Here is a 21,761-nt window from a genome sequence, read left to right as displayed (position 1 = left end):
AAGCAAACATTACATGCATCCTTAATACAAGCAATTTTATGAGCGCAGACGCATTCTTCTACTATAGTATTTTCACTTACAACCTAGCAGACCCTCCTCCTCGATTATATATTTAACCAGGTTGAGTTTCTATGATTTCTATACCAAACACTACAACATAAAGTACCTCTAATTTTCACCTACATGACACAGTTGATATTGGAGTTATGGGTAATCCTTCCCCATGGTACACTGTTAATACTCCTTTCAAGCAAAGGGATAAGGATATTTTTCTTCAATAACTACTCCCCTCCATCAACACCTTGTGAAAGCTGCAGGACATAGTAGCTCAGGCTAATGCTGCATGGATCATATTTACCTCATCACGCAATGAATCCCATCTAAAGTAGAGTTTAAGGACACCAGAATACAAGAAAGGGTAGATGCCAGAAGACAAGGGGAATTATAATAGCTCAGTATGGTCCTCAAATGGACCTAGTAGCTCTCCAGAGATTAACCATCCAGCCTATTCTGAGATCTGGGAAATTGCCATCCTTGAAGATGCTATCATTTAAGATTTTTGGACTGACAACAACCTGCATAGAAATTCACTTTAGATTCTTATTATAGATCTATTGGTTTGCATTATTGTGTGTTGTTCTGTGCATATCAGATGCACTTTGTCAAAGGTTTGTTACTCTCACAGTACTCCAGTGATCAAGCACATATTTTAAAGGCACTGTTTACATATGTTGCCTGTAGCCTTTGTTTGGGAAGATATGAACAACAAAAGCTGAATTCATCAGACTTACCCTGTGAAAAGGGATGGTCTTCAGTAGAAAAAAAATCCCAAGGAAAGGGGTTATTATTGTATAGCACACAAGAGAATAATAGACATCCAATGGATGATCAATTCATGACAGTCAGATTTTATATGGTTATAAATCACTTTTCATCGTGGATTCCAAAAGTGCTTTACCTGTGTGGCACAATAAATATTACCACATTTTATGGATGAAGAAAGTAAAGCATGAGGATATCTCTTCCGTGTAACTGGACTGGCAGTCTGAGTAAAAAGACTTAAATGTGACTGCCAGTTCCACATCCCATGCGTTTCTCCCACTGACTTGACTGGTGTGGACTCTGTCTATACAGCAGGATATACTCATTCACCTAAATAAGGGAAACATAAAAGTTTGCAGAGTCTAAGCAATTTTGAAAAATCCTTACTGGAAATATTAAAGAACCTATGTAAAAGACTGTTTGCATGCAATCTACTTGTACTACAGTAGCATAATATCCATGCTTCCAGGAGACATGTGGATAGTTCCTTGCTAAGTACTTTGGGTACAGAGAGAAGTGACACTTTTTGCCCAATCTAGCCACAGAAAGCAGTTTATAGCTGTGACCAAATGCAAGTGCACAACTGCAGACAGCTTAAAAAATGGCTGATCTGGTGAAAATCTGACCTCTCATTGCATGAGGTATCAGACAAAGAAGTTTCAAAATGGTAGTGTCTGTAACTTGTGTCTGCAGAGCTCCCAGCCTGTCTCTGTTTTCAGAACGGGAGGGAAGGAAGCAGAGGGAGTTCAGTCTGGGGTTGTTTCAGCCCCCCCTGTGGAGGGTGGTGCAGGTGTATTGGAGCTGTATTTACAGCACTTCCTTTAGGCTACCCAAGACTATCCCCAGGTGCATTCGCAGCAGGATAGTAAGACTAGAAAACGTAACTAAAAGTGAAAAACTCAGAGCTCAATTAACTTAGTTTACCGAAGAGAAGTTTAAAATGCAACTTTACTGCAGCCTTAAAGTACCCAGACAGGAAACATACATTTGATAAAAGAATGTTCTTCAGTCAATCAAGCAATGATTTATCAGCTTTGAATGGATGGAAGCTGAAGCTAGAAAATTCAAATAAAAAATAATGCAGACATTTTAAGAGTTATGAAAAAGACCCATCATTGGAATAAATTAGGAAGGCTCAGACAAATGTTTCCTCTGATATTTTTTCAAATTATTTTATTAAACAATCAGGTTTTACATGTCATCAGAACTAACCCCTGAAGTGCAAAAATGTTTCTGAGGTATTAAGACTGGAGGAAAACATGCACAGAATCATTGTTAAAGATCCCACACTATCGCAGGTTGGAAAGTTTGCGAACAACAGGCCTTTACACAGCATTTTCTGGATGAGATAAAAGTGATATCGTGTTTGTATTTGCATTTAGTCTTGATATTCACAGAGCCCTGATCATGAACCATTTGTGTCATATCACAGAAAGCACAGACAGGAGTAATACAGGAAAGTGATAAATAACAATGAGGTGTTTCTGGATCTGGACCAATATATACAGAATGCAGTAAGTGAAATTAAGAGGTTAACTGCTGGGCCTGTAACCAAAATCCCAACTGCCTAGCAATCAAGTTTAATACACACACTATATCTACTCTTGCCTCTCGTTATCAGTACCGCCAAGTTCTCTCAAGTCTAAGAGGCTGCACTGATGTACCTACATTCCTATTTGTAGACACCTGTTTAATTCACTTAATTCAATTGATCTGAGGTCTAGCAGATTAGCCGGAGCCAATTTGGGTTACATACTTTGCCTGTTGTTTTTTAAAAGTTTGTCTTTAAAGCGGAGAGGAAATCTATTGCATGGGGGAAAACAGCAAGTATAATTCTGTGGAGAGTGGTTAGTGAAAGGACAACCTCTTTTTTGACCCGTACAGCGTTGTGGCTGTGGCTGAATTGGTTCTACCACAGGATGACAGAAGTGGAAGCATCACTCATTAACTGCAGAATTTGGCCCTAAGATATTTTAGGTGTAAGAAATGTATTACTTTTGTTTGCTTGATTGATTCTTTACTTTTCTTTTTCTTTAATAAAAAGAATACATTCTTTCTACTTTTACATGACCTTGAGAGCAGAATTTAACCCCAGGCAATATGAGTGTTGGCTAAACCTCACTAAGCCTGAGTGGAAGGTAAAGAACCAATTATACAGGCACAGCTCTCATGGAAGCTATTATTCATGGGGAGAGGTTTTTGTTAAAGTAAACCCTACAGAATTGTGCCCTAGGACTGATTTGAATATGCAGCAGTAAACAACTGAACACACACAAAAAATATCAGGCCAAATTCTGCTCTGACTTGCACTGTACAACCTCAATGGCTTCAAGGGAGTTATAAGGTAGTGTGGTGTTCTGCCCATTGTGTCTTATGACCCCACTTCCAAATAAATGTGCTCAAGGACCACTTATTATTTAGAGTCTCTCCACAGTTCTTTTTAGTCCAGACAGAAAATTCTGAGCTACTATAAGTTGTTCAACAGGCCCACAGAATAAAGTTGTGGCAAAATAAAGGAGTAGAAGTGTCCCTCAACAGAGAAGGTACTTAAACATCAGTATTTCAGATTTAACAGGTTTGGTGTGTTTACAGAAGATTTCATCTTCAAGAATGCTTAGCTTTAAAAGCCCATGTGGAAGCTGGACCCCATAGTATACCCATGGGCAAAGTGTTACAGCACTCAATCATAAACACAATTGAGAATAAGTAGCTAGGATTTAAACCATCATCATTGCTTCTTGTGTCTATACAATAAAGTCTATAATGCTACACATAAGAATAACTAACGCTCAGTATAGGCAGAATGTTGCCTTGGTACATTTTTAATGAGAGTAACCTTCATGGACAACAGAGACAACCCCAAAAGAAAATAAAAGTGCAAATTCATTGTTGTTTTCAGTTAAAAACCGGGTTCTGTATCCCATCCAAAACTGAGTTGCTGGGCCACTTCCTGTGGAGAAGAGTGAGGGAGCATACAAAAAGGAAAATGCTCATGACTCCTAGGATGACTATCCCTGAAATCAGTGCACTGGTGACCGAGTTCAGGTGGAAAGGCGGCCCATTTGGATGAACTGCAAGGGAATAAAAGTACACAGAAAGTGATGTTAGACTCTCTGCAGGGCTCAGTGTCCTCTGCCTTCCTACTTCCTAGCTATAGAAAAAAATACAGTATGGGGGCTATTGTGAAATGCCCAGTAAGTCTATTTAATATAGATAGGGTGGGTAGATGGTGCTTAGCTCCTTCAGTCTCCATTTTGGTGAGTGTAAGAAGCTAGAACAAGAAGCAGCCGCAGGCAAGGCATACACACCATCATACTAATCAGAACTCGGGTCTCAGTTATGCAGGATGTCACCTGATGGGAATCTTGATGGATGCTACTTAACGTAACCTTGGCATTGACAGTGGAGGAGACCCCCAGTGTGCTTATGGGACTTATCTGTATCCTGATGTGAAGTGGTGGAGGAAGGTTCAAGGGTTCCTTCTCAACAACCTTTGACATCAGAAGGCATCGTAGTGAGATTTTGCTGTAAATTGTTCTCTAACTAATATTTACTGAGATCAGGAAAAGGACAGTACTAAAAGGACCAGAAGTGGAGTACAGGTGTATCCTGTTTCCCAGGAGGATATATGATTGGGGGACCGCCTTCCACCAGCATCCCATATTTGCAAGCCACTTGTTTCCCTGCCTGTTTTCCCAGTAGAAGCACTGAGCTCTGTCGGTGCCCAGCCACACTGTTCATGTGGATCACTGGTTAAATTCAGGACAAAATACCAGGGAAGACAGAACCTGAAGGAAGGTTGCTTTACCTTTTTTGCTGCAAAACTAAACTAGGCTGTACCATAATTTCCATTTTGTTGTTCACCTCATCTTTTGCATGACGAGGTCTTACTGCTTAAGCCTCCAATATTGCTTCTGGCAATTGTACTGTTTTCTCACCCTCACATGCCATAGCAGCATAAAATAGGGTTGCAGCTGATTTTTATTTCAGTTCCATAGCAGAGATTAGAATTTGCTAAGCTGCTGGGGCTGGATACATGAACCACACAGAACATTCCAGATTTACCAATTGCTTTCTATATAACACATCAAGATTCTCTCATTTTGAATATGAAAAGCCACATAACACATACAGCTGAATCCAGATGGCTTATCTACTTGGTGCCGAAGCATACCTATAATAAACCTTCCTTTTGTATTTCTTGGACTGATTAACTTACCAAGCTGTGAATTGTTGGTTGGTGTCTCGTCTGTATAAAATATGAAAATATAAGCATTATATTTTACAGCACCTGCATCTGTATCTTCTCCCTCCCTACCCAAAAGCCATGCCAGTGTACTTCTTGCTTATTTTTAAAACCTGCCCACTATGTTTGCAATGTCAGCTTGTCATTTTTAGTAAGCATTTTTAGTAGAATTGGGATAGAAATATTACTCATAAAAAGCTTTTTCATTTTTTAATGCAAGTGTACTGATATCACGTTACTGGTTATTCTGCTGCTGCTGCAAAAAAAAAAGACTCAATTTAGGATCCACAGGTCTGAAAAATATTGCTAACTCTTTTTTTCTGACCTCTTTGATAAAAATATGACTCAAAACATCAAGCTGCAAGTGAGAGCCCTTATCAGCAGGTATTGCACCTCTGTGATGGTGAAGGAATTTTAATCTTTGTTTTAATAAAGAAATGTACATCAGGGACAGCAAAGGCAGATAAAACTTCCTCCTCCTCCACATATGCTTTTCTCTTGACAGTTGCATACTGGCATCATAAATAAGGATGAGTTTATTTTTTTCCCTGATTTTTACTCACTCACCACTGTCATTCTTGAAACTAAATTTCTTGGCAGTGTTTGTTTTTGCTCTTCTTTGTGTAAGCTCCTATCACCACTCAGTAGGTACATCTTTTCAAGGACTTGAATGTTTTGTTAAGTACGCCATGCATTAAATTCTATAGAAATTGCACCTTTCACAGGAAAGTAACCATCTTGTTCCCATACAGAGAAAAATGTCTATTTTCTCTAAAATGACTTATTTCAGATTAACAAACAAATACAATGCCTCTGAAAGCACAGTGTTGGAAAAACTAGCTTAAAATATACAGCAGTAAGCTAGTCGCTAGCAACCGCAATCCTGCGTCGTACTAAATAATGGTATGCCCTCTCATGACTGTAATATCTGACAGCCCCTCACCCATTAATGAATTTTATTTTTACAACCTCACAAACTAAACCAAGAGTTCTTGAGTCCCAATTCAGGTCTTGGTCTACTAGACCTTATGTCTGGGACCTTAAAGCAAGGATGAATGAAAAGCAGTTCTCTGTATGTACATTACATCAACCTTTTAAGCCTCATTTCTCAAATAGTAGACAATTAAAAAAATAACCTTTTCCCTTTTATACTCCTTCAGGATTAACTTAGAATTCAGTGATGAGTTTCCAACAATTAATGCACTGAAGAATTCAGTTTCTTCTTTGGTCATGTCATGTCATGACTAGCTGTTCAACTTATTCAATATCCAAAGGCAAACGATGAATACCTTCTCTAGTACCCCCTGCTCTACACCCCCAGCACACACTCCCTCTCAAAAGTGTTGAATATAATTGTTCAAATAAAAAAAAGACCACGGTCTTGGTTTTTCACCATGACCGGATGAGCAATTCTGCTATAATTATGAGCTAAGGTAAATACCAAATTTTGTTTCTATAAGTACTTGAGCAAGCAACATAGAGGTTAGTTTTCCACAAATATTTTTCTGATGAATTAATTGACAAAGAAAAGACACACAAAGGAGCTATGAACCTAACTGATGCAAATGTCTTCACATGAAACTAGTATTTGCTGATTTTTTTCAACATTCTCCCAGTTATATCAAAAAAGCACAAGCACACAAACAATAATAATAATGCTTCCTAATTCTCCAGGGCTAGTTTATCTGGCACATATATACACGTGCATATGGCATACACACGTGTGTGTGTTTGTGTGTCTGTGTGTCTCCATTATCCAAAGGAGATACTTCAATGCTAAATGCTGCAGAATTTTTTTACCATATGAGATTAAATTCTGTTCTCAGTTTACTTTGTGTAACTCCGAATAAATGTTACTGATAGTAGCATAACTGAGCACCACAGTGCGGCGAGGGACTTGGCCAGCAGGCCCAGGTGCTGCCTTTGTAAGAGGGTACAAAAAAACCCTCTACCACAGGAACAGTTGATCACACCACCGGAATCAGCATGGCAGCAGCCGGCACTGCCCTCTTGTGCATTATGACTGCCCTGGACACACAACTGCCTCAAGTATGCCCCTGGCCACTCAAGTTAAATGTTTTAATGTTGTTGGCTGAGCCAGTGGTGTGATCTACATTAAAATGAGTTCCTTGAAAAGAACAATAAATAAGGTAATCGATTACCAAAGAAGATCAGAACTAGGTGAACAGAACCAAAGTCCACACATGGATGTTCCCAGGATGCAGTCTACAACCATGCAGCTTACTTTAAGTGGTCTGACTGTAGATAGCATGCCAGATATACAGAAATTCAGTGGTGTCAGGAGCCTGATCTAGGTAAGTCAGAGTGGGGGGAGGGTTAGTGGGTCAATGAGGGAGGGGAGGTCGGTGGCATCCAGTGAGATTGGAGAAGCTGATGAGGGTCTGGGATGTGGGGAGGGGAGGGAGGTGTAACAGGCTGCAGGTTTGCAGCCTGGATCAAATAGGCAGCTGGTAACAAGCCCCTTGCCAAAGGGGCCTCAGCTATCTCAAGAAATCAGCCAATAATGAGGGGAAGTTGACTGGGTGATCAGGAATAACAGGACAGGAAGAGGAAATGAGAGGAAAAGGACCCTGGAGGGGGAAATGGTTACATGGAGAGAGAGGACTCCTCCAAAGAAGAAGAAAGGCTACCGGGTGAGAACTAACCCATACTTTTTGGGGGAGGGGGGCGTCAGCTGAGATTGTTCTATATTTTCTGCTGAGCTCTGTTGTACAGATTAACCCAGGGCTTTAAAACCCTGTGTTGTGGGGCCCAGAAAAAGACTGTGTTGCTGGGTCCAGGCCAAAGACATTTATTTTGGGTTGCTTATACCTTTGACTGAGCCTTGTGGAACAAAAGAACTCAGGATATTAAAAACCTGTGTTGTGCTGCCCAGAAAAAGACTGTGTTGCTGGGATCAGATTTTAGGAGAGGGAAAAAGGGTTCAGAGACTGATTTGTGCCCGGAAGAGCCAGGCTAACCTGGACTGAGCTACAGAGGGGGTGGCAGGGTTTGGGGGGTTTTTTGTTTGTTTGTTTGTGGTTTTTTTTTGGGTTTGGGGGGGGGGGGGGGGGTTGGGTTGGTGGTGCCCAGGGGAAAGCTTGGCAGGATGGGAGGGGTTGGTGGGTTTGTTGGGGCAGAGGTTGGTCAGTCTGGAGGGGGAATTGTCCGTTCAGGGGTGAAGGGATTGGTAGGATAAAGACAGTCTCTTCAGGGTGTGGGAAGAGGGGAAGAAAAAGTGCAGCTCCAGAGCTGGGCTAACAGCTGGGCTTTCCCAGCCCTGGGGCTCTGTTGCAAATGTGTACACACATTCCCAGCCCCTGATCTACACTCGGGCAGCTCACTTTAAACCACATGACTATAAATCACATCCTGCATGTATAAACATTTGCCAATGCTAGGAGTTGGGCCAGGAAACCTATCTAAGTAGGCTGGGGTGAGTGCGGGAAGTGGGGAGTTAGTAGGTCAGGGAGGGGGGAAGGTGAGATCCTGGGGGCAACGGGCTGGTAGGTCTGTGGAAGGGGGTGGGTGTTGTCTGTGCTGTACAAATTCAGGTTAGATTGGCACACGTTAAAATTATCCACTTAGTTCACCTCCTAAGTGAACTGAAGTCAGATTTAGAACTAAATGGGGTGACCATTTTTTTGCCCAGTCTGTCCTTCCTAAATGTCTGTATTGCTTGGCACTTAGATCAACCCAACTCCATATTAGGTCAATCTCAGTGCATGAGCTGCATGTTAGTCACCCAGATAGACTGGGCAGCCATTTTTTGCCCAATTTAACCTCCCAGATTTGTGTGTAGTTTGGCACTTAGATCAACCTAAACCTAGTTTAGTGTAATATCTGCATAGATCCAAAGTCTCTATACTTGGTAGAAAACAAAATCATATTTAGAATGCAAGTACATGCATAAGCCATATTGACTAGTTAATCACAATGATCATCTATGTTTAGCTTGATATGACTGGATCATGTTATGCATGATAGGAAAGAAAGTAAAATGTGTACAATACCTCATTTGTGTAAAAAAACTTTGGAGGTAATGTATTCCTCCATTAATCCTCACTGACAGAAGTCTGACAGTGATTAAAGGCTCTTCCAGTGACAAACTTATGCTTTGTGTTTTCAAATTTAAGGACAAGAGGTTGTGCTGAATGCAATAAATGCCAGTCTCTTATGTTCTCTGGAAGGTAGAGTTTGCCCCCCAAAATATTTTATCTTGATTATGCTGCCATCACTAGTCACAAAGTCAGTGCTTTTCAGAGATTGCAGTACATATACAATACTTTCAAATTCTTGGAATGAGAATTAATACCAGTGGGATTTCATGCTGGATTTACCCCTATGTGCACAAAAGCAGAGCTTGGCCCACAAACACTAAACTGAAAATGCCTATTTATAGACAAAGATAGAGAAAATGTATATTACTAGGTTATGCACAGTAAATAACATTAAAATGGAGGTGAAGGATGAAAGAAAGAAAAATCGGTGAATTTTAGCTTCTAAACAATATTTTTCATTTTTGTGACTTTTTCCATCTTGGCGTCTACTTCTGAGGAAACAGAAAAACATGAATTCTACTTGGTTACATGAACACAACTTCCATGATCTCCCATGAAAGCTGCATCCCTGTAACAGAGAATACAGCTCAGTGGAGTTTAAATTTTTATATGGGCCTCAAACACAAGCACATAACCTACTCTCATTAAACTACAAAGCATTTTCCCATTATTTTTAAATTTGTGCACTATGTTGTAAGGTCTGATCATTCCTACCACTCCTTGTGATGATGGGGCCGGCAGAGATTACAGCATTTCCAGAGGTGCTCAGGGTGCTCCAAGTCGTTCTTCTCATAGCATCTCTTCTTTCTCTGTTGCTGCAAATCTGAGTGGTTAATCAAAACAATCAGTTTTAGAGTGGTGTAGAATTATTGCCCTTCTGTGCTTCCACTCCTAACGTAAGCTCTGTTATAAGCAAGACTACAACTTCAGTTCTATTTCTTGTCTGTATTATATTACTTTGCAATAAAAAGCTACAATATTCCCTGTAAATGCCTAGCTTCCAGTTGTATTTTGCCTCATTTCATTTAGAGAGCCGCAATACTCTCGTGTAAGATCTGTATTATGGTATATTAAACTTTTCAGCAGTTCATTTACCAAAGCTTTGTTCACAGCCAGCTCCCCTACCCAATGTTTTTATACTAGACTAGGGATGTACAAGATGCAACAGTCCAGATTCTAGCAAACCTCTGATGTTAAGGAAAAGATGTATTTGATCACATATCTTCAAGTGACTTCTTGACAATATGATGATGACCTGAATTTTTAAGGAGTTCATGCTTTAGGCCCTGATTCAGCAAAGCATTTAGGCACATATTTTAAATTCTTTGCTGAACTGGGGTTTTGCAGAGTAAATGTTTGTATGTGAGTTGTTTTTTTTTTTTTCAAACAATTTTTATAAAACCAGTAGGTAAAGATGAGCGGGCAACAGAATTGCATTTTATAAGAAGTTCTATGGTTTTGAATTTTTTCCCCATTCAAAACAAAAAGCAAAGACTTCAAATTTCCCATAATTTTTTTTTTAATCTGCTTAATAGATTTGTGTCATTCAGTTGTAACTTCTTTACAACATAGAATTTAAAGTTCTAAATGAAAAGCAATTATGAAAAATCAAAATATTCTGTCCTGAAGATGTCAAAACAAAATGTTCAGAGCCTTGTTCCTATCACGAAAAAAACTTGTCAAAATTCAACATATCACTGTAAGAAGATTCAATTTTGACAAACTCAGCATTTTCCAACAGAAATGTAGTCAGAATATTTTCAAATGGCTCTACTGCTAGCCTGGAAATATTAAAGAAAAAAATCACACTCTACCATGGAAGGGTTAGTTGATTATGCAAGTTCCATCAACACCCCTGCCCCTAATGTTCTTCAAATTTGATTTACCAGGATAATGCCTAGAAATCAGTTGGTAGGTCAGTCCAATGCTCAAACGTACTCCAGTCTTGAGGTTTCTATTGCTATTATTCCAAGCTATTAAATCTGTCATGATGGTTCTTGTGACAGTTCATTTTTCTAAAAGCTAAAATGGGACTATCAACTCACTTTTTTTATAAAGTGTTTGAATAGCTTTCAAAAAGTGATTACTTTTGGTCATTCTCAACAAAGTTAAATTTGAACAAATGTCTTAACAGGTGTCTTAACAATGTCTTAACAAATGTCTTAACTAGCTTCCTTAAAGCTAGTTCCTTAAACTTCAGAGTTTCCAGTACTATTTCACCTGGGTCTGATGGCTTTCAAATACACCCTCACCATAACTATGTGCACATTTTCCAGACAGAAGACAACACATTTGATTCAAAATCAATTGGTTGTCTTCACCTGTACTATCCAGACTATCCTCTACCTTCCTCTAACTCAGTGTAAATTATAGGTATAGAAAATGACCCCACAATTCTGCCCCTCTCAGAGTTCAGGCTGATAAGAGAAGAACCCCAGTGCTAACCTCTCCAAAACTTACAGGCACAAGAAAGGGACAGTCATCTGATCTGCATAGCTTTGTCACACAATGAAGGAAGACCGTAGACATCTTCTGGTTCTTGTGCTTCACAAAGCGGAACACTTCAAAGGAAAACCGGCCCATCTGACTCTTGCCATTTTCAATTATAGTTGTCTGTGGGTCCTTATCACAGCTAATTTGTAGAGAAAATTAAAACTGGGATGACTACATGTATTTCTGTTTTTTAGCTCCCATCTGAGAATAAGGGAACTTAAGTGACAAAATCAAGACGTTAACTGGGTGCATCTACACATGCAATTAATGCAAAGCAATAAACTCTGGGGCATTTTGAGCTGGAATAACCTGCTCCCATGCACAGCATCCATATGTGCATCTGGGACAGCAGCAATTTGAGCCAGGGTAGAGCAGGCCCCCACCTGGCTGGGCTGACGGGGCACAATTTATACCCCCAGCTAGTGTCTACACATGCATTTCAGTACAGTAAAGTACTCCGCCGGAAGGTAGTACTGTCCCAACAATACTACCTTACAGCAGAGTTAATTAGTTTACTGGGTTCTAATATGTGTAGACAGCAATGCTTTACTGTAGAGCTAACTAGTCTATGCAGTAAAGTGCACATGTAGATGTATCCACTGTGAACAAAGTAAGACAGCACCTCAATAACCAACTGTGAGCTTCTTGTTCCTGCTATGCAAAGTCAAGTGCCTAGATGATAACGAGCTATAAGTAGAAAACCAGTCAGACAGTGAATCACCAGGGATATAGCTCTCAGAGTCATAATTACCATTACAAACACTCAAAAGGATCTATACTCATCTTTATTAGGCATTCAAGGTGTCATATTTCTAATACTTTCTTTAGGCAATGCACTCATCTATAACTGACTGGGATGCAGTGTTTTGAGGTAGCTAGGCCTGACCTTAAGGTCTTTGCTCCCATTGATGCCAGTGGGTTTTGCTTTACTGCCTGTATTTTTAGCTAATACAAATAGCTAGATGTTCAGAAATACTGAACACTGGAAATCATGCCTCCTTAATATTGTATGGCTAAGATTTTTGCAGGGTGACTTGATTTTTTTGAGGACATGAGGCCACAGCACAGAACAGATAAGATGTCTTGCTATGGTACTAGAGGGCTGCGTTCAAGTTCTGCCATGGGCTGTAAATGAGTACCTGGTCATTCAGGCTGGGAAGCCAATGGTGGCTGGACTTTAAACCCGTTACATTACTCTCTTGTATGCCACTGAGCAAAGAAAAAAGTAGCAGCTAACCACATTAGTCTGAAGTCAGGTCAAAGGCAAGGTAGAGATGCACCTTATAGACTAACTAAATCAGAGATACATACGCTTTTGTAAGCCCGAGCTATAAGGTACATTAAGTAAGAAACATATGCATCTTCACCACTCTAGTCTAATGGGCCATTTGGGTTAACTAGATCAGTGGTTCCTAACCTTTGTTTTTACTGTGGCCCAGTGGGAGCAGGACAGGGCACACAGAACCAGGTGCCTGCCTCCCAGGGCTCCCCCACCACCCAGCTTTAACCCCAGAAGCTCAGCTGTGACCCCAAAAGCCACTTGCCTGGGCGGACAGACGGGGCTCTGAGCAGGGGGCTCGTGCCACAACCTCACAGTCAACCCGCCACACCCAGTACCTCTGAACTAGACTTTCTTTCAATAGGGTTCAGCTGTACCTGTGTCAGATTTGGCCTACCTCCCCAGGGGGAGACAATAAGTGAAAGGCAACCAAAAAGAAATCAGGAAATGAGACGTGTGGACACGTGAAATGCTGATTGATTTAAATGAAGTTTAAACCTGAAAAAGACAGTCATACAAACCTATTAAACCACTCTAAAGCTGCCTGAAACTGTTCAAAAGTGTACCTGGAAAATACAGTACTCTTCTAAACTGGTTCACAGTGCACCAGTTTAGTGTTACCTGTGGACACAAGCCATTGCACGACATGGGTATGGTCAGTCCTCCAGGCATCCCTAACTTTATTGCTTCATACCACATTTCCCCCTGCCGCAACTGGCCACTTTGGTACTTGGCCAAAACTTTACTGCTCCCTTTTTTTTTTAAACCTTTGTTGGCACTTTTAAAAATAACAACAAGCTCTCTTGAACTGTTTGTTTAATAAAAGCTATCTTTCTACCAGCCAGCAATGTCCTTACTTCCTTCTTGACTGAAACCCCTCATCATGCCCCCAACCCTCAGGACCCAAAAGCATGGGTCTAAGCACTCCTGCCCACCCTGGGCACCCCAAGTCAGGTAAGCACACTGCAAACAAACTTTGGTCAACTGCAGGCTAGTGCAGGTTACTGAATTCATGTTTAGGAGAGAGGGGAAAGCAGAAAAATGAAAATGCTCCAGCCATAGGCCATCCACCCTCTGGGACCTGTAAAACATGGGTACAAGTACTCTCCCCAACCTACGCACTGTATAGCATGCTGGGCTGGGCATTTTCTCACACATCCTGGTGTCAGAGCCACAGCACCTTAATGCCTAAAACGTGACTGTTTTGCCTGGAACACTAAAACAGTGTGTGTCTGTACACCTCTAACCCACAACAACTCTGAACCAATTGGTGACATTTGGAATTGTTTTCCCAATTGGTGTTCCAATCAGTGACATTTGGAATTGTTTAAATTGTTATATGTAACCACACCCTAGGAATCAGGCCTGGTGAGGATAAAAGATAAAGATAACATATGAGTATGTGCCTTGATGCTGAAAGGAGGGCTACAAAAGGGATGCTGTCTTCTGTAGAAGCATTTGAAAGGTCTATGAGAACTGAAGAAGTCCACTAAAAGGGGTTGACAGGCAAAGGGCAACATGACTATGCAAAGGAGTTTGGGCAGCTGTCTGTTATACTCTTCGGCCTCGCAAAAGCCCAGGAGCTCACATGGGGTAAGGCAATGAAAACATAAAAAGGAACTGTATTTCATCTTCAATTTAAAATCCATATCTTGAAATTAAGTTCTTTACCATTTTAAGTAGGAAACAGCCTCTAATTACCAAGTTTGATTCAACACTGAATTTCCCTAAAGTTCATGTGATCTTGGTTTCCAATTTGGCCTATATCTAACGCTGAAATGCATGTATAGGCACACACATTTCTTTGAAGAAGTACTTTTAGAAAAGACACAGCTTAAAAATTTAGGTTTTCTTGTCTTCAAACAACTTCTCAAATGCTACAAATGCCCACCAAAATGAGGTTACCCTTAGTGACACAAAACTTTGTAATTACAGCGCATCAGAACAGACTCATTTAATCCAGTGTGCTGGAGTGTGCTAATTAGCGTGCTTCAGCCGGGCTCTGTGTCTTGCGCATCAGTATCCCCACATTTCAAAATGGTGGTGGGAGTGTTTTAACTAAAGCTCGTTCGATGAGCTTTAGATAAAGCACCCCTGCCACCATTTTAAAGTGTAGGGATGCTGATACATGAGATGCTGCAGGCACTTTAAAATGGAGCACATGTAAAATGCCCAGAATGTCTCCATGCTGGTTCCATTTAATTCAAATTTACCAAGCAATTTTGGGTCCCAAAGAAGATAATTGTCAGGTAAGGTGATAAATGCATATAGGCACCTCCAACTGAATGTAGCAGCTCAGCCAACAGTCATTCATAAGATGCCCTTTTTTCCATCTTCATATCCATTTCTACACCTCCACAGTTTTCACTTGTGTACACTTGTGTGACATTTATGTTCACAAATGCTAGATAAGCGGCTAACAAGGTATTTGTGAGATTGACCTTTAGCAGTCTCTTAAGACTGCTCCTGTCTGTCAAGCAGTCAAGTCAAACAGTATTAGAGATATTTATAACATCGGTCATAAACAGAGGTCACACAAAAAGGCGGGTTTGCAAAGTACCTACCTAAAGAAGAGATCATAACGAAGAAAGTCATTAGGATTACCAGATGGAGTGGTATAACAATAGTCCATCAAAACATTCCATCTGCATGGGGAGGAATTTAATCAATTATCAGAAAAAAGATTAAAAACAGGAACGTGATACATGCAGGTGTACAGACTGATAACACTGGCTTGGGAATTGAACCTATGTTGTTACACACAATTATGGGTTGCACACAGAATTCTTGCACTCTCATTGAGACCATTTTATCGCAGTATAATTGCTTTTTATTTTTCTCCATCATTTAAACTGCTCAGAAGTGTATATCGTGGTATATAAATGGTACAATACAGATGACATGGTTTTACAACCCCTGTCTGTGCCATAATGAAGGAGCTACAATAAATCAAAGACCACATCACAATTCATGGCTATCATTTTGTTGCACATGATTTCCTCTCAGAATTTCATGGCAGCATTGGGATAGAACTCAGACTCTCCAGCAGAGAGAGGTTAATGAATCTCACACACTAGCTACTTCATTACTTTACATAAAAGACTGGGAAAAGCCACTCTTTATTCAGATTATATTTATGCTGCTAAAGAGGTGAGAAATTGGAAAGACAAGAAACAACACCCTTTTACAGTACCTGCCATCAAGGTTGGTTGCTCTCACAGCTGCATATATTTTTGTTTTCAAAGGTAAACCTGTACTAGGAATAATCAGCTGTTGGCTGTAGGTTGAGTCCTGGAAAAACAAACATTTGCTGTCACATACAAGAAATTTCAATCTACAACTTAAAAGCTCCTGCTTAGTTTTCTGAACGATCTGTATCCTTGTGCTTCTGGCTGTTTACTGCATTCATACCTCTTACTTCTTGTGAAAAGACCTGGAAGGATGGCATCTGCTGATGAATAGAGTGGAGTGTTGCTGTAGCCATGATGGTCCAGAAAATATGCAAGAAACAAGGTTTTGGGGTGATATCCCAACTGTATAATTGGAAGAGATGCTAGGCAAGTTTCTGAGCATCAAGTGTGCTTCTTTGCATGAAGAAGGTGAGTTGAAGAATGGCTGAATGGCATATGATGCCCAAAAGCTTGTTTATATCCTTCTCAGCTATACAATTGGTTCAATAAAAAAATATCATCAAAAAATCTTGCTTCTATGAACAGGTTGGCTCTTGGTACCTGAATAGATTGGATCGGGTGAAATTAGGGAATCTGTCTTTGTGTAGATGTGATTTTTGTTTAAATATTATGAAATTGTTCTATCAGCTTCTGCTCAATGTGTAACAAGTCTGTCATTGACCGGGCACGTCCCTACTAGAGACCTCACCCACCCTGTCTCATAGAAGTTACAGCACAAACAAGAAGGAATTAACCTCCCTTGACTGCTCAGATGGGACAATGAAGAGACTCTGAGTTGAATGAAAATCAGGTCAAGCAAGCTTACATGCAGGAAGAAAGGAGTAAAATGTGGAACAACAACAATTTGGAGAATAAAGGGATAGGTGTGTCAGGACTGGAGTTCAAAAAAGACAAATGCTTTTAGAGGAAGAGAGTTGTTTTTATGTTAAAGCTGAGGGACCAGCTAAGATCAAAGGGACATAAACAATGGGTGGACTCCATGTTGAAAGGGAAAGGACTGGTGGGTGTCCAGAAGGAGGAGCTTGACCAAGAATGGGACAATGAGCCTTGCTACCCATGGTTTTACTGTCAGCTGAGTTAATGCAGGTGGCAGAATATCAAGGTTTACACACCACAAGATACATGAGGATCTGAACAGATATTTTGAACCTTGCTACAGACTGTCATATCATAATATAATAATAAAGCTGTATGGGGCCACATAGGATTATGTAGTCCAACCCTCCTGCTCAAGGCATACAAAGGGTATGTGAAGTGGACCATATTCAATTCGGATTCAGCCTGGTTTGGGGGACAGTGATTCAATTTGTTGATTCAGATCACTGCCCTGATTCAATTCAGTCAAATCCAAATCTGAAGATTCGATGCTGATTCAGAGAATCAGTGATTCAGCCAGACACAGCTCTAAATGTTTTTTTTTACATACGTCGAGGTACTAGACGCAGCTTGTGAACACCGAGATGATGGGGCAGATGAAGCGTCCCCACAGGAGCACAGGGGGGCCCCTTGCTTGCTCAGTGGCACAACCCCCCTGCACTCACCCAGCTCAGTGATTGGCCATGGGGGGACCCCGGGTGCCCCCCCAGACCCAGGAGGCACCAGTTGCCAAGCTGAGGAGCAGAGGGAAGGTCCACTGTGTGGTCTGTGGCGGACCCGGAAGTGGACCAGAAGTGCTTCTGGTCCACTCCCAGGTCCACTGCCGAGAACACTGGAGACCCCGCTGTGCTCCCGTGGGACACTCCATGCACCCCACCATCTCAGCATTCACGAGCCGCCTGGTACCTTGAGGTATGTAGAAAAAACATTTAAAGCTGTGTCCATGTCTAAATCATCAAATCTCTCTGAATTGATTCGGAGGGTTCTTATTTGATTCAGAGAGATTAAAGGATTTCCTGATTCGATTTGGATTTGGAGATTCACCTGCCAAATAAAGCCAAATCTCCGCCGAATTGAATCATCAACCAAAGCTTTGCACAGCCCTAATAATCACCCGTCTAAACCATTTCATCCAAGTGTTTGTCTAACCTGCCCTTAACAACTTTCAATAAAGAAGATTTTGCAACTTTAGATCATCTGTTTCAGTGCTTAACCATTCTTATAGTTAGAAAGTTCTTCCTGATATCCAACTTACATTTCCCGTATGACTTAAGATTATTACTTCTTGTCCTTTCCCTTGGGACCACAGGGAAGAATCCATCACCATCCTCTTTATAACCACCCTTTTTCTATTTGAGGATTGTTATTAAATCCCTTCTCAATCTTGTCTTCTCAAGTTGTTTCAACCTTTCCTTCCCAGTCATGTGTACATCTTTGTTGAAATGTGGTGCCCAAAGCGGGACACAGTATTCCAAATGAGACCTCACCAGTGCTGAGCAGAGTGGAAGAATCACTTCCCTTGACTTGCAGATGACATTTCTGTTAATAGCTTTAATGGAAGCTAGTTTGCTGAAAGTTTTAGACAAATATATATATATATATATATATATATATAAATACCAGCTTTCAAAGGCTCCATTTCAATCATAGTGTAAGATATTTTAAATGTGCTATATTACATCACTGAATTGTAGATTCTGGTTCAGAGGCTGAGTCATCCATGTCACTTTAGCACTGATGTACAGTACCAGAAAATAAATATGGAGTGACAGATATAATTTATCGTGTCAAAATACACTTATGGGCAACATCATTTAATAATGATGCCACTGAACTTCAGGAGGGGAGCTCAAGATATCAGAAAAAAGGCCTCTAGAGGAGATTATAAACACCCAAGACATAGAAGAAACTGCAAGACAGGATTTTGAAAATGGAGATTGTCCCAATAAACCAGCCTAGTATGGCAGGCAACACCAAAAATATGATAAAGATTAAATTAAATATATAGGCCATGTGGCTTTTTAATGGAACATAAACACACACAAAAATCAAGTATCTCAACCTATGCTGTCAAATTCTTTAGAATGGAAGAGGGAATGAGATAAATTTGCTTTGGAATTTTAAACTGAGCTGCAAAATTTCATAGCAAGAATAAATATACTTTTCAATATTTTTTTTAATTGGTTAAAATTCAATAGAAAGGATGCAGTGCTTTCAAAAGATTCGTAAAGTAATTTTTCTAGGACTCTTGGTTTAGGCTGAAATTTGCAACAAGAATATAAGAGCTATAGATGGGCAGTGAAATCCCATAAATCCTTTTAAAAATCACAGCCTTCATCCCTCTAAAGCTGTTTAGGACCTTTTCATCAAAGTTAGTTTTGTGTTTGCTTCCAGAATTCATGCAGATGAGTTCAGGTAAGGAAATTCTACTTAGGAAAAGGCATAAGGTAGCACAACAAACTGAATAAAGTTAGCTTCCAGGAGGGGTAAAAGCTTTGAATAAGGAGTGTAAATATTAGGGAAATAAGTGGTAAATAAATAATATATTGTAAATTTTTAAACATAATTGCATAAAGCATTTTGAAACTCAGAAGAAGCTATGTACATGAAACACCTTTGGAAAATGGTACATATATGGCCTTCATGCTGGAGAATATTTGCAAATGGCTATTACACAGAGCCCAATATAGGCTATGTAAAATTCTGTGTACAATAGCATACCTTACTCCTTTTCATTTAAAAAGGTGATTTTTCTCTTTAGTACCACAACGCTTGATCATGCACAGCACTGTGATTCTCCTAAGAGCATTTCACAAGATCAAAACCAAGCTTACAATACCAGTGAGTTTATTCTTATTACTTGAATACCTGAGGTCTGATTCTGCTCCCATTGACTTTAATTGGGCAGAAGCAGGCTCTTTAAATACTTAATAAATGGGCACATCCAGGGAAGGGATTAATTTATTTTACTATTGTGTTACTGAGTTTTTTTGTATATGGTCCTTTTGAACATACTTGTACTAGTGCATGAAAACATTAAAATATTAATTAAAATGTAACCAGTAACAATGAAACATCAATCTAGGACTTATGTTTGCCAAAGTTGAGATAATGAAATGAGCAAAACATAAGTTTAGCATTTTTTCAAGATTGCATACATTTCTGTATCTAAAGTAATTCAGAATAAAGATTCTGTCACCCACACAAAACTCTAGCCCCAAATGCAATGCAGTTTGAACAGAACATGTTACATTTCAAACTTACAGCTATGAATGTAGCTGACATACATATTACATTACATGCCCTTGTTAGGCTATAATTCAGGAAGGCATCACTGTCCAGAATTGCACTTATATCCCACTGACTTCTGCAAATCCTGAAGCATGTGCTTAAAATTATGCATGTGATTAAGTACTATCCTAAATCTAAAACTAAAGGCTGCCTCTTTACTTAGGAGTGTCCTTTGTCAGTAAGCAGTCCCCTGGAAATCAAAGGAAATTTTTTATTCATCAGTATAAAGTCACTGGGAGACCTGTATGGATAACGGGGTGCTGGTCTATCCAGAATCAAAGTGTACCAGTCTTAGGCTCCTACATGTTAACCACAGCATAAAATGGCAAGGGTGCTATATGCACACCCAATTTAAAGCACCATAAAATGGCAAGCAAACCATAAAAATGTTACACACACAATGCAGAACATTTTTAGGGATGGCTTATATAGCACCTTAAAATTGAACAGGAAGCAGTTCTGGGACTGGGGCCAGCAATCAGCTGATTGCTGACTTCGGCCTTAGGACCATATCCAGGCTGGTATGAGACCTTGATATGGTTCTGGGCCTGACAATCAGCTAGAGCCACCTGGTATCATCCCAAGCTCTTCCAGCACTGGCAAGTAGAAAGGACGTAATTGGGATCTGATCCCCAAGTCCAACAACTGTACCTTTAAATGAACATGTGTCAAGGGCCTTAGTAGCAACAACCATGTTAAAAAGTGACTTAGATATGCAAGTAATTTCACTGGAATCAGAGGGAATAATATTCATTCTAATTCTATACTTTTTGAGGCAAGGATTGTCATTTTATTCTATGTCTGGAGACCCATGGTTGGGGTTCCTAGACACTTTCACAAAAAAGTCTTAGTATTGCAGGGTGGGCCACTGGCCATCAGTGCATCACCAATATTCCCAACATTCACTTCCTGTGCTTCTGAGAAACTTACCTCCCTCCTTTTGATTGCAAGCTTATTTAAAAATGCAAGAAATATTATCTTCCTTCTAACATATTTTAATTTGTTTTTCAGGACTCTGACCTGTCAAACAAACTTACAAACAATTTAAAAAAAATAAAATGCCTTTGGAAAATGTCCTGTTACAATATTTATAGCTCATTATATTCAAAGTATAAAGCATTGACTTTTAAATTAGTCGCATGAATTATAACTCATCGTCATCATGACATGAATAATAATGCAAAAATCGGATTCATAATTTATAAAAATGTTGCTTGATAGATTGAAAAATTGATATTTAAATCAGGTATTTAAAATGTATGAGTAAAAATTTTAATCAACACAAAAATATCATTTCAGGGATTAATGTTGCTATTAAGTAGAAGTCTGTACATTTTTCACGTGTTACTGTCACTGTCCATATTTACATAATAAAAGTTTGTACAATAATATGTATTCAAGCCATATTATCTCAAAGGTATGAAAGAGGCATCTGCAATCAAAAGCTGCTATTAAAAATGTTAACCCTTGCAATATTCAAAGTGCATGCAAATGAAGCAATA

The 21,761-nt window shown here is 39.8% G+C and overlaps 1 protein-coding gene across 2 annotated transcripts in view; it reads right to left on the bottom strand.

The window, feature by feature from the left end:
* Nucleotides 1–1,977: 1,977 nt before the first annotated feature.
* ZPLD1 (zona pellucida like domain containing 1) overlaps nucleotides 1,978–21,761 on the bottom strand; it is a 47,566-nt gene continuing 27,782 nt past the window's right edge. For both annotated transcript variants that reach the window (XM_025215791.1, XM_006033905.2), the window contains 6 exons: nucleotides 16,095–16,192; nucleotides 15,466–15,546; nucleotides 11,590–11,761; nucleotides 9,844–9,952; nucleotides 5,042–5,071; nucleotides 1,978–3,893 (listed from right to left, as the gene is read on the bottom strand). In XM_025215791.1, coding sequence (XP_025071576.1) covers nucleotides 3,718–3,893; nucleotides 5,042–5,071; nucleotides 9,844–9,952; nucleotides 11,590–11,761; nucleotides 15,466–15,546; nucleotides 16,095–16,192 — 666 coding nt within the window. In that variant the 3' untranslated portion in view covers nucleotides 1,978–3,717. The remainder of the gene's footprint in view (nucleotides 3,894–5,041; nucleotides 5,072–9,843; nucleotides 9,953–11,589; nucleotides 11,762–15,465; nucleotides 15,547–16,094; nucleotides 16,193–21,761) is intronic.

This window comes from Alligator sinensis, unplaced genomic scaffold, assembly GCF_000455745.1.
Source record: "Alligator sinensis unplaced genomic scaffold, ASM45574v1 scaffold1230_1, whole genome shotgun sequence".
Classification (NCBI taxonomy): domain Eukaryota; kingdom Metazoa; phylum Chordata; order Crocodylia; family Alligatoridae; genus Alligator; species Alligator sinensis.
This window is presented reverse-complemented; position numbering and strand designations above follow the sequence as displayed.